Raw genomic sequence first — 14193 nt, forward strand, 5'->3', positions numbered from 1 at the left:
ACCGTACAGGAAAAGTAAGTATGAAGTTTCCATCACCCTCAAACTGATCCCCATTGCCTTTCCCCACCAGCACTCAGCTTTAGCACTCTCTTCCTCCACATCCCACTTCACAGTCACATCCATGCACCCTTACCCATTCCCCCTCTCTCTATGCTAACGTTCACATAACTATTCCACCATGCAGCCCTCACACTCCCTCTCACTCTGATGCTTTGAGCCCAACTGACAACACACAGGGAGGGCCCTTGGTCTTGCAGCCTCACACCATCTTTGTCTCCCTCTAAGTATCTATGCTATGCAATCTCTACACTCACTCCTTCATTCTCACTCAAACTCCACTTGTCTCCCTCATTGCAGGAAACGAGAGCTCACAATAACAGAGAGCGAGCCAGGACTGGAGGAGGCCCACCCTCAATAGCCCACCTGACCCCCTGGGAGGACGGAGTCCTGGAAATTGTCGGGGCTGATGTGGCTGTGGAAGCTGGGGAAGGAGAGACAGGGGCAGGTCCGCAAGCTGGTGACAGAATAGTTTTCCATCTCTCTCATTGACATAGCATGAGTCGCTGTTATGATTCTGAAGCTACATCATTTGGACTTATGAACATCTGCAAAATCCAATGTGCATGTAACCTTGGCATCACATCTCTAACTCTTTCCTTTACTCCCCCACAGGACCATCCGAAGCCCCCGTCCCCACTGCGGAGGAGGAAGAGGCTGAGCAGCCAGACGCCTCAGAGGAAGCTCCGACCTCTGAGGGCGCAGCGTCAGCAGAATTCAGTGCACCCAGCACCAGCGCAGACACTCACACCTCGGTGGGACCTTCGCGAGATAGAGTAGTGTTGTCACCTGGTGTATCACAGCTCACAAGTGAGCGTCAGCAGATGGTGGAGACAGGGACAGCAGTGGAGAGTCCTCGTCAGAGGGCGCAGGACTCTGCCAGCTCAGCTCTGCTGCATGTCAACCCTCTGCCTCTGGGTCCATCGGCAAGAGAAGAGGTGATGGATCTCCATGCACAGATGCAGGAGTGTCTGGCAGGTTTTGTCTCCAGGGTCGCTGCGAGTGTGGAGCGAATGGAGGAGTCCATAGCGAACATGAGCAGAGCCTTTGTGGAGTCATTGGCGCATGAACGCATCGCCACGGAAAGGATGGCAACCTCCGCGGAAAGGATGGCTACAGTAGAGGAGAGGATGGTTACGGCTATGGAGGAGCTAAGTCGCCAAAGTGTTGAAAACATGGTGAGTGCTCAGAATAGACTGCCATCTCTGGAGGAGCGATGGTCAGCTATTGAGCAGAGAAAGCAGACCTTCATGGCAGGCCCTCTGAGTAGGGCTGCCATTGTAGAAACGGGTCCCCATGGCCCCCCTGATGTGCAGCAAGCTGCTCTCAAGCCACTTGCAGGCACTGAGGGGGACCTGACCCATGAGAGGGAGGTTGGTGGCAGACCTCAAGGAAGTGGGGGCTCCTCTCCAAGCGCTCACACTTCCATGCCACTGCAGAGCCCTCGGTCAGAGCCCCGCCGGAGTCCACACCCAACGGAGATAGACGTCTCAACTCCTGCACAGCCACAGGAGTAGCAGGCTGCTGGTGAACCCTCACAGGCTCGCCACCCCAGAGGACGCCCGCCAAAGGTGTCGAGATAGGAGCAGCAGGAAAGTGAGCAAGGGGCCTCCACATCTGCTGAAGCCACAGGGAATCCACTACGTAGGAGCACGCGTAAGAGAAAAATAAAGCACCACTAATCACAAGGGTAGTCACTTGGGTGAAATGTTGTGTTTATTTTTTAAATGCCATCAGTTGGTTATTGTAAATAAAATTTCAGATGGCAACTTCTGCAGTTGTGGGTTGTGTCATTTCGCGATTGGGGCTGGAGGTCCTCTAATGCCAAGAGGGGAAGGAAAAAAAGGCCTCCCATGCTTCTGGTAGGTGCCTCAGTTGAGGAAGCGCTGAGTGAGGGTGGCGAGAGGGGCTTCCCAGGAGCTCACACTGGAGAAGTGTGTGAGGCTCCAACCTTCCACTGCTGTGCCTAAGCCTTGAACAAGTTGCCCCAAGCCTGAAACAACAAGGTCCTGCAACCTACAAATGCTGTCTGATTAAATCTCTTCTTTCCTGATTGACCTGCAGCTGAAAGTAAGCAAGCCGACATTGTTCACGCCAGGTTTCATCAGCGGGGTTCCCACCAGGCGTGTTTAGCGTGGGATAAGGCTGAAAATAGCAAGGGCCCCTTAAAATGGCATTAGGCTCCCGACGACCAGTCCCGCCTCAGTCATAGAATGAAGTCGATGACCCACTGGTTTGAATTGTGTATAGGAACAATTAATGCAGTGAGCAGAATTAGTTTTAATTGATTTTCTGAATTAATTTACGAAGAATTGTACTGGGTTATATTTTAAAATATAAAGCATAAATCTAAATATTTCTGGTCAGGTCAGGGAATCAGGCGGGGGGGTCGTGACCCCCTATTTTTGTGATTTCCCCCCCCCCCCACACGCCTGAAACCCCACCCGACGGCTCCAGGAAAATCGACCCCATTATGTGCTTCTGTTACATTGCTAACAACACACTTGAACTGTTTTATTGTTCTAAAATGTACTTTTTATATAGATTAGGTGGAATAACAATAGTGTGCAGCTTGAGACAACTATAACAAGAAAGTCTTTCTATAAATCTGAACCTTTTTTGTTGTAGGGAGCACAAAGCAACTGGAGAAATTGTACTGGGGTACCAAGTGGCTGATTTTGTTTAGCTTGATTTAAGATTCAGCAACCCTACTTGGCAATTAATGGTGTTGATAATCGTACCAAATAAATTGGTATCGACCTGCAATTAGATATTACAACTCCAGGAGTGTAAATGCGACTGCCCATGTAATGACATGAATTCTGTTGACTTATGTGGAGTTATGGACGCATCTTCCCAACTTTACTCCCCAAAAAGCTTTTTTGTAACTGAAGCAGAGAAAACAGATACAAGGACTAAATGCGCAATTTCAGAAACCACTGCGAGCTAAAAGCAAACACTGCATTACTTAGACCAGAATAACATTAATACACACATATGCCACAATACTCACTATAAGAACTTGCAGCTGGCGGAATAGAAAAGAAAAGAAATATTTAGATTTATGCTTTATATTTTAAAATATAACCCAGTACAATTCTTCGTAAATTAATTCAGAAAATCAATTAAAACTAATTCTGCTCACTGCATTAATTGTTCCTATACACAACTCAAACCAGTGGGTCATCTACTTCATTCTATGACTGAGCAAGATCTGTGAATTTGAGTGAGCTCTTTCTCATGAATAAAATAAACTGAGTACAGTATTCCATTGTTTCCTACTGTATATTAAGTTCACTCATGGGATAATCATTTTCTTATTTAGTGCTAAAGGTGGATCATTAAAATGTGAAATGGATACTTCAATGCTAATTGCTTCTCTCCTCAAGATATTCTGATGTCCATCTTTAAAGTTCCCCAGACAAATAATATTAATGGTGCTGTCTCAGAGGGTGGTGAACCTGTGGAATTCTCTACCACAGAAGGCTGTGGAGGCCAAGTCACTGAATATATTTAAGGAGATAGATAGATTTCTAGACACAAAAGGCATCAAGGGGTATGGGGAGAGAGGGGGAACATGGTATTGAGATGATCAGCCATGATCAGATTGAATGGCGGAGCAGGCTTGAAGGGCCGAATGGCCTACTCCTGCTCCTATTTTTCTATGTTCTACGTTTCTATGTCTCAGTGACTTAAGGAGCCAATGTGAAAACATCACTCCATGACCCGAGGTAAAACTTACAAAAAACACGGAGAACTATTTTCAAAATTCATTGTTGGCTGATGTATAGAAACAAAAGCTGTTCCTATCACTTCAGTTTCCTACAACTGGCTAGTAACTGTGATGTTACTGCCACAAAGGGCCTGAATACATGTATGGCAGTATCTAATAAGAGAGCAGTAGTTTCACACGTTAAGGTGTGAAATCTCTGTTGCCAATACGGTGAGCACACAATAGAATTTGAGTAAAATTTCAGAACAAATTACACGCATTATGTTAAAAATCAAATTGGTTTGAAATATGGGGTTATCAACCATCAATCTATAAAGCAATCTGGCTGGACATAAATCTAAATGCCAAGAATAATCCCACACAATTGGTTGCCTCTATTCATCATTAAATGGGCTATGCTATACAAACTCAAAGGAAAACAGTCTGAAAAGGAACACTGGGTGCTAAATTGGATAGCCCCGAAAAACGTGTGCGGGGATCACGCTGCGCGATTAACCCATGTCTGTTGGATGTAATGCAGACAGGATGCCATTTTCATGCTGCCTGCTCATTTACACGATTTCTGCGTGCAGCCAGCGTTAAACGCGCTGCTGATTGGCTGCATGCATCAGCGTGGGACCCAAAATCGATAATTGCTCGCACTACTTAAAGCTAACCTGCACTGCTTAAAGCTAGCCTGCACCACTTAAAGAGGAGGTGCATTGTGGCTGGAGCAGGTACTGGAAGTCATTGTGGAAGACATTCTGACCTGGGAAAGACTGAATTAACGGCTGAACATGGGAAAGAACGGGCACCCAGATTTCGCGATGCTGCTCTGGGGGCCTTGGTGGAGGAGATGGAAAGGAGGAGAGATGTCCTGTATCCGCAAGGGACAAGGAGGCGCCACAGACACACAGTGAAAAGGCAGTGGGAGCAGATAGCCGTGGAGGTCAATGCCAGGAGTCTAGCCCCGAGGACCTGGATGCAGTGCTGCAAGAAGTTTAATGACCTCACACAAGTGGTCAAGGTCAATGTTCTAGCCTCAACTTTAATCCAGCAAATGCAGTCATCACAATGTCATATAAAGACCCAACAAGAGGGGAATTTACATAGCACCTTTCACAACCTCAGGATGTCCCAAAGCACTTTACAACAACAACAACTACTACAACAACAATAACTTGTATTTATATAGCACCTTTAACGTAGTAAAACGTTACGAGGCGTTGCACATGAGTATTTTAAACAAAAAATTTGACACTGAGCCACATAAGGATAAATTAGGGCAGGTGACCAAAAGCTTGGTCAAAGAGGTAGGTTTTATGGAGCGTACTAAAGGAAGAAAGAGAGGTAGCGAGGCGGAGAGGTTTAGGCAGGGAATTCCAGAGCTTAGGGCCCAGGTAACAGAAGGCAGGGCCAATTAAGTACTTTTGAAGTGTAGTCACTATTGTAATGCAGGAAACGTGGCACCCAATAAGCGCACAGTAAGCTCCCACAAACAACAATTAAATGAATGATCAGATTGTCTGTTTGTCAGGTGTTCAATGAGGGGTAAATATGACCGGGACACTGGGAGAACTCCCCATCTCTTTTGGAATAGTGCCGTAGGACCTTTTACGTCCACCTGAGAGAGGTTTAACATCTCATCTGAAAGATGGCACCTCCGACAGTGCAGCGGAGCTCCCTCAATACTGCAATGAAGTGTAAACCTAGACTCGGTGCACACAAAAACATTGCTGTTTCAACACAAACTAGCACTAGTAACCAGCATTAAAAGGTATTTAAAGATGGTGTTGATTAAGTATTCCTTTTATCAATTCAATCAAATCTTCAATCACCACAGCAGTAGAGAGGTAGGCTTAGCTGTATTGAGTTAGTCATTTGAATCATCACAGTTGAGAGCTATTTTTTCATAAAAGCAGAGAATGCATTGAAATGCTTATAAACAATTGAATATTTATGACTTAATTCGCTACAAGCGAAACAATTTTGCAGCACAACTGCAGAATACATTTACTGTACAAGCTTCTTTTTGCTCGAAGTTGCCTGCTGCACCACAGTAATTATTCTTAAAGATCTGAAATAGACCATTCCAACCTGTACTTTTATAGGCATTCTGCAGCAAATGGTATGATTTCCTAAATATGTGAAATAAATGCAGAAAATGATGGAAATACTTACCAGGTCAGGCAACACCTGTGGAGAGAGAAACAAAGTTAACATTTCAGGTCGATGACCTGTCGCTAGAATTGTTTCAGGTTATCGACCTGAAACGTTAACTTTGTTTCTCTCTACATAGATGCTGCCTGTCCTGCTAAATATTTCTAGCATTTTCTGTTTTTATTTCAGATTTCCAGCATTTGCAGTATTTTGTTTTTTAGTTACTGTAAAATAAATGAACTGGCCTGAAAATAATTGAATGGGATACAACAGAAAATCACTTGTCAGTAATATGGGATCTGGGCTCTCAGAAACAGAAAACCTCAAGACCAGCAAAAGCCACGCGGACATTTTTTGCTTTCACTGCCCCAGTGGTGATCTGGCAGGATGGATCACCCACCCGTTGGAGCACCCGCTTGATTTTCATTCCATTGAAAACAACAGAATGGAAATTGGACAGTGTCTGTAAAGGGTAGGTGATCCACTCCTCCATAGCTCCATTTAATCAGTTTTCCTGCTGTCCTTGCAGTTGTAATCAATGATGGATTTCTCTTCAAGATGCTTGTCCAATTTGAGCTTAGAGATCAAACCTACTTGTCCCTACAACCTCCCGTGGTAAGCTATTCCAAAAACTGACCATCTTCACAGTTAAGTAATGCTTTCTTACGTCTCACTTGAGTCTTCCCTTTTTCAGCTTATACGAATGCACTCTTGTTCTGCAATCCTGCACCAAATCAAACAGTCCTAACTGATCCTCTATATCCCTGAGTCTTATTAATTTGAATACCTTCACTATATTCATCCTCAGTTGTCTCCTCGCCAACAAGAAAAGTCCTAGTTCTGCAAATTTATACAGATGTTTTATCTCTGATTTCCTAATCAGCTCTACTCTGCGCCGTTTCAAGGTCAGTTACATCCTCCCTGTAGTAACGCTTCAGGAACTGCACACAATACTCCCACAAGTGCGAATTGATTCGCACGCTATATAGTGACAGCATAACCGCCTTTGATCGACATTCTATTCAAATATTTACACAACCTAACAATGTTCCCCGTAACATTTTTTTGGATGCACGGGATTCACAGATTCGCGCATGTCTGAACTTTAACATTGCAAAAGCCAGTCCTGGGCAGTGCGGGAACGACAGAGAGCTGCGCAGCCGCACAGCTTATAGGGAACGTTGCAACTTAACGTACCATTTGCTTTCTTGATACCAGCCAGATATTGGCTTGATGTTTTGAAAGATCAACCTAATATGACCCCAGATCCCTTTCCTGATCTGTCTGTGTTAGTATTTTCCAATCGAGTCCTGCAATTCCTCTGCTTATTTCACATCCCTTGTGACGTGAGAATAATGTGGTTATCAGGTAATCTCCCAAAATTGTTCATCTCTGTAAGCTATGGACAATATCAATAAGGTGAATTTAATAGATATTAATCAAAGGTTATTAGAAAATAAGTAAGAGGAAGATAGCCATGAGTACCTGAGTTACTAAAGAAGTCGTATTATGCTTCCCAGTAGCAGTTGTCTTTGGCTAGGATGGGTAAAAAGAACTGCGCAGCAACTCACAGTAAATGTGCAGATATGTCATGACTTGCATCCTGTTCCTGTACAGCTACAACACTGGCATCTACCTGACAAAGTGAAAAATTGCCCAAGTATGTCCTGTCCACAATAAACATGACAATTCCATCCCGGTCAATTACCGCCCCATCAGTCTACCCTCAATCATCAGCAAAGTGATGTAAGGTGTCTTCAACAGTGCTATCAAGCGGACCTTACTCACCGATGCTCAGTTTGAGTTCCACCAGGACCACTCGGCTCCAGACCTCACTACAGCCTTGGTCTAAACATGGACAAAAGAGCTGAATTCTAGAGGTGCGGTGAGAGTGACTGCCCTTGACATTAAGGCAGCATTTGACCAAGTGTGGCATCAAGGAGCCCTAGTAAAATTGAAGGCAATGGGAATAAGGGGGTAATCGCTCCGCTGGCTAGAGTCATATCTAGCACAAAGGAAGATGATTGTGGTTGTTGGAGGCCAATCATCTCAGCCCAAGGGCATCGCTGCAGGAGTTCCTCAGGGCATTGTCCTAGGCCCAACCATCTTCAGCTGCTTTATCAATAACCTTCCCTCCAGCATGAGCTCAGAAGTGGGTTGTTCGCTGATGATTGCATACTGTTTTCATTCACAGCTCCTCAGATAATGAAGCAGTCCATGCTCACATGCAGCAAGACCAAGATAACATTCAGGCTTGGGCTGATAAGTGGCAAGTAACATTCGCGCCACATAAGTGCCAGGCAATGACCATCTTCAACAAGAGAGAGTCTCGCCACATCCCCATGACATTCAACGGGATTATCATCGCCGAATCCCCCACCATCAACATCCTGGGGGTCACCATTGACCAGAAACTTAACTGGACCAGCCACATAAATACCATGGCAACAAGAGCAAGTCAGATGCTAGGTATTCTGCAGCGAGTGTCTCACCTCCTGATTCCCCAAAGCCTTTCCACCATCTACAAGGCACAAGTCAGTAGTGTGATAAAATACTCTCCACTTGCCTGAATGAGCGCAACAACACTCAAGAGGCTTGGCTGCAGTGTGTACCATCTACAAGATGCTGCAGCAACTGCCCCAAGGCTTCTTCGACAGCACTTCCCAAACCCGCGGCCTCTTCCACCTAGAAGGACAAGGGCAGCAGGCGCATGGGAACACCACACCTGCGAGTTCCCCTCCAAGTCACACACCATCCTGACTTAAAATTATATCGTTGTTCTTTCATCGTCGCCAGAACTCCCTCCCTAACAACACTGTGGGAGTACCTTCACTGCACGGACGGCAGCGGTTCAAGAAGGCAGCTCACCACCACCTTCTCAAGGGCAATTAGGGATGGGCAATAAATGCTGGCCTTGCCAGCGACATCCACATCCCATGAATAACTTTTTTTTAAAGATGGATGACAGTCCATTAGCAGTTTCAACAGAACAGGCACCTACTACTTCATATATGACAAACTCCCCAAACATACTCCGTCAATATTGCTCAGTCATATTGCTGCTCCCCCCATACATACTAATGGAGTCAGCAGGGCAGCCAAAGTAATCAGCTGGATGGAGCAGCAACAGGATCAGTTTGGAGGTTTGGGCTTGTTAGCTACATAAGAAATGGTAGATTAAAAACAGCAGAAGCAGTAGTTGGCATGGCAGAAATAGTGATTATCAGGGTTATTCATGTGTTCATGAAATTCAATTGAGAAAAAGTGAAAACACAAAACAGTGTAAATCATTTGCTTTCTATACAGTACATTGATCACGTCAAGAGGACGAGGCATATTTGCCAGGAGTGAGACATTTACAGGTCTGGCAAGGAATGGGATTGTCAGGAAGGGATGCTATGCGTATAATTCAACACATGGTAATTCGATATGCAGATAAGCGACACTTGACTATATTTATGTTTCAAGATTTAAAAACATTCATTATCAACAGTGATTTTATTTTCAATTACTTCTAACTTACACCACTCTATGTTATTTTTAACATCCTTGATCAAACTCTAGAATTAGGGTTTTGTTTCCACAAAAAAATTCCATGAAGGATTTCTGTATTATAAAATAGCAGGTCACTAGTTACACTACAAAAGTAGAAGAAATACATGGTGATGTCACTGTGTTTCTGTAATAAGCAGAGTGTTCTTATCGAGTAGGATAACCTGTAGAATGGATTCCTGGACTAAATGCACATTAAGCAACAAATGCATCTACTTTTACGGAAAAGTGGTTCTTTCCAGAACATGACTATATTTTGTTGTGACGCGGGTGCATTTAGAGCACAGATATTGTATATGGAGATCTTGAATGTCTAGTCTGTGTGCTAACATCCCACCCAGTAAAAGGCTGTTTATTAAGGTCACATCAAACACTTCTCACCCTGGACTGCAAGCAATTCAGTTCGTTAGTACGTGAAATTAATCATTTATTTCTTCTTCAATTTAACAGGTTAGAAGCATAAAATGATGGTGAGTTATTCAAAAGCTAGCTAAACAGATTTTTGAAGCTCATTAAGGTGAGAAATTGGATTACTAGGGAATAAATAATTAGGCATTCAGCAATCTTTACAGATATAGCATGTGGTAGATGTAGAGTAAAAATTCTTCTGTTCTGCTCCAACACTGGGGAAGATTTCCTCTCTTCACTGTAAGGTTCACAAAATTCTACAGACTCCCCCAAATCAAGAAGAGAAGAGATTTTTGGACTGTTTAAAAGAATAATGGGCCAAAAGGGGCTTAAAGTCAAAACCCCAGGATTTTGGCTATTTTAAAAAGGCATGTCCAGGCCTGTGGAAGGCTGCGACAAAGGAGTTGGGATGAGGCACTGTAAAACAAACAGTTTGAGTATTTGGCATAGGCCAGATTGTCTGGGAATGTTCTGGACCGTCTCAGTCATTCATACATAAAGACAATAGGCCTACGGAAGGACAGTCCCCGCCAAAATTACAGAATCATCAAGAATATGAATAATACAGTTCATGCCACTAATCAACAAAGGGGACCCTGGCCCCAGCAGGAGAAGACAATCGAACAACAGTTTAAACCACTCAGAGAAACATCCAAAACCATTTCACACACTTAAACCGATTTCGAAGCAATCCCGAAACTAGTGTAAAATCAATTAAATGTAGATGGGACCAAGTCGAAACTCAGTAAAGAATTTAAAACTATTAAAGTTAACGAGCCCGCCAAAATTAACAATGGGCCAGAGAAGATTTGGCGGCAGATAAGCAAAGCCTCAAATGGTATAATTGAAGCCTGCTTTTAAACAGAAAACAGTTCATCCAGCATCATCGAACATTCATCCTCATCATCACAGCAGTCGGAGAATCGGAGGCTTGAGGAAAGGAGAAAGGAATCGCGGCAACCAAGGGCCCCAAGAAACCAACAATTAACAATATTACCAACAACTAGGTAATATTGGGCCACCGCGACCAACAAGAAACCAACCTGGAAGAAACCGAAGATTCGCAAGTTTGTTTCCACTCTACAAGCTATCCTGACTTACCCCTGGGTAAGATTTGTTGAAAAAGACTCTAAACCCTATACCTAACCAAAGGAAATTGGGTACTTACCCGATAGATCCAATACACACCCGACGGCATCAGCGGACACGCGAAGACCGAAAAACCAACGCAGGTGAAGTCTTCCACCACGTCTGGGGTACGGCAGGCCCCAACCGCCACACCTAAAGAGAACCCCGAAATCGCGAACCTCTACAACTGTCAAGAAAGTCGTTTGGTGAGCATTTCCCTGGTCCTCTGGAATCCAACCTAGTTAGTGTAGTGGGATTGGGAGGGGTGAAGTATTTTGTCTATTGTCATTCTCCCTCGTATATTCCGAAGTGTTCCCCCTTTTAAAGTGATAAGATTATTGTATTGTATATTTTCCTGTCTCAAATTAAAATCCAAGTTCTTTTCACCAACTCAGTTGTCTGTTGCAATTTCATTACAACCCCCAAATAAGTCCAAAGTCTAGAACCAAGGGAGTGGGAGCGATTCAAACCGCTCAGCGAGTCAGAGGCAAAGCTGACCATACACACCACCCCTTACATCACTATTTGTGAAGTTGTAAACAAGAGTGTAAAAAATGCTATTATGATTTTACAACAAATAGCAAAAAAGAAATCAGCCCCAAATATGTTGTAACCCTATTCAAGAGAACACCCTTTACTGCACCAGCGTGAGTTTTTCTATTTCAGATACTACTTATACTTCTCCATTTTAGTGAGCTTGCCCAGTTTGAATGTTTTGTGCTGCCGATTTGCAGCCACTAAGCATAGCCTGCGCAGGTTCAAACACTTAAACCCTATACAGGTAAGAGAGATCATTCTAACCCCATCAGTCTACACTGGACTCAAAAATGAAGTGAGAACACAACATTCTAACCTGCGGCAACATCACGATTCAGTAAAACCAAAGTTTACATGTTACTCTAAATCTATATCTCTGATGTACTTACCAGTAAATATTTATACATTTTTTGTCTCAAGGCTATTAATCTCTTTTTTTGCCAATTGAATTATAATTTACTGGTCGGCAAGGTCAAAAGAAGTAGAATAATTACATTAATAATTCAAGTAGCCGTTTGGGTTCATGTGGTGCCTCACTTTTACCATTCGTGTTTAAATTCTAAATTCTCAGGGATTTTTTTCCCCTACGGATAAGAGTTAATCATATTATCATTCAGTTATAATAGCCCATTTTTTATTGTAAGAGAGTATTAAAAAATTGCAATATTAATCCAATGCCGAATTTGCTGTAGGGGAAGTCATGCTTGACAAATGTGCTCGAATTCTTTGAGAATGTAACATACAGGGTGGATAAAGGGGAACCAGTGGATGTAGTGTATTTGGACTTCCAAAAGGCATTTGACAAGGTTCCACACAAAAGATTACTGATCAAGATAAGAAATCACGGGATTGGGGGTAATATACTGGCATGGGTGGAAGATTGGCTATCTAACAGAAAACAAAGAGTTGGGATAAATGGTTCATTCTCGGGCTGGCAATCAGTAACTAGTGGTGTTCCGCAGGGGTCAGTGCTGGGACCCCAACTCTTTACAATCTAGATTAACGATTTGGAGGAAGGGACCGAGTGCAACATATCCAAGTTTGCCGACGATACAAAGATGGGAGGGAAAGCAGTGAGTGAGGAGGACATAAAAAACCTGCAAAAGGACATAGACAGGCTAAGTGAGTGGGCAGAGATTTGGCAGATGCAATATAATGTTGGAAAGTGTGAGGTTATGCACTTTGGCAGAAAAAATCAAAGAGCAAGTTATTATCTAAATGGAGAGAAACTGCAAAGTGCTACAGTACAAAGGGATCTGGGGGTTCTGGTGCATGAAACACAAAAAGTTAGTATGCAGGTGCAGCAGGTGATCAGGAAGGCCAATGGAATCTTGGCTTTTATTGCGAGGGGGATGGAGTATAAAAACAGGGAAGTCTTGCTGCAGTTATACAGGGTACTGGTGAGGCCACACCTGGAATACTGCGTGCAGTTTTGGTTTCCATATTTAAGAAAAGATATACTTGCTCTCGAGGCGGTTCAGAGAAGGTTCACTCGGTTGATTCCGGAGATGAGGGGGCTGACGTATGAGGAAAGGTTGAGTAGGTTGGGACTCTACTCATTGGAGTTCAGAAGAATGAGAGGCGATCTTATCGAAACATAAAAGATTGTGAGGGGGCTTGTTATCGGGTGGATGCGGTGAGGATGTTTCCACTGATGGGTGAGACTAGAACTAGGGGGCATAATCTAAGAATAAGGGGCTGCCCTTTCAAAACTGAGATGAGGAGAAACTTCTTCACTCAGAGGGTAGTAAATCTATGGAATTTGCTACCCCAGAGAGCTGCGGAAGCTGCAACATTAAATAAATTTAAAATGGAGATAGACAGTTTCCTAGCAGATAAGGGAATTAGGGGTTACGGGGAGAGGGCAGGGAAGTGGACGTGAGTCTAGATTCGGATCAGCCATGATCCTATTGAATGGCGGAGCAGGCCCGAGGGGCCGTATGGCCTACTCCTGCTCCTACTTCTTATGTTCAAATTCACAAACATTGATTTGAAATAACTTTCTATGTACCACATAGAATAAATTTAGTGAGAACGAGGTTTCTTCCCCCTCATAACATAAGAGAATGCATATGGAACATCTGTCCAACTGATACAACAAGCAGTAATCTCATTTTGGAGTTAAACTAACACTCACCTGGTGTGGTGTTAAAATCAAGAATGCAATTATGAGACTGCAGCAGGTTAGAATTACTGGACGATGAGGTGCTGCTTACAGGCAGTGCAGGTGCTATATTTCTAGACTGCTTCAGCCCTACTATGCGGTCATCCTGGGACTGACCAATACCAATATCACTGTAAGAAGCAATAGAAACACAAGTAAATAATGGATCAATGTTGCAAATCTTAAACCACAAATCTAATGTAAATAAAACATATCACATAGTATTTACAGCACAGAAACAGGCCATTTGGCACAACAGGTCCAAGCCGGTGTTTATGCTCCACACGAGCTTCCTCTCACCTTACTTCATCTCACCCTATCAACATATCCTTCTATTCCTTTCTTCCTCATGTACTTATCTAGCTTCCCCTTAAATTCATCAATGTTATTCGCTCAACTACTCCATGTGGTAGCAAGTTCCACATTCTAATCACCTCTGAATAACAAAGTTTAGATGTGGTGTGGAGATGCCGGA

General features: G+C 43.5%; 1 protein-coding gene across 1 annotated transcript in view; it reads right to left on the bottom strand.

Annotated features, from left to right (window-relative positions):
* Nucleotides 1-14193, bottom strand: part of LOC147109842 (rap guanine nucleotide exchange factor 2-like) — a 109417-nt gene that overhangs the window by 55709 nt on the left and 39515 nt on the right. The window contains 1 exon segment of the mRNA XM_086003900.1: nucleotides 13692-13849. Coding sequence (XP_085860026.1) covers nucleotides 13692-13849 — 158 coding nt within the window.

Source organism: Somniosus microcephalus, chromosome 12 (genome assembly GCF_052327205.1).
Source record: "Somniosus microcephalus isolate GS21.2 chromosome 12, FLI_Smic_1.0, whole genome shotgun sequence".
Lineage (NCBI taxonomy): Eukaryota > Metazoa > Chordata > Chondrichthyes > Squaliformes > Somniosidae > Somniosus > Somniosus microcephalus.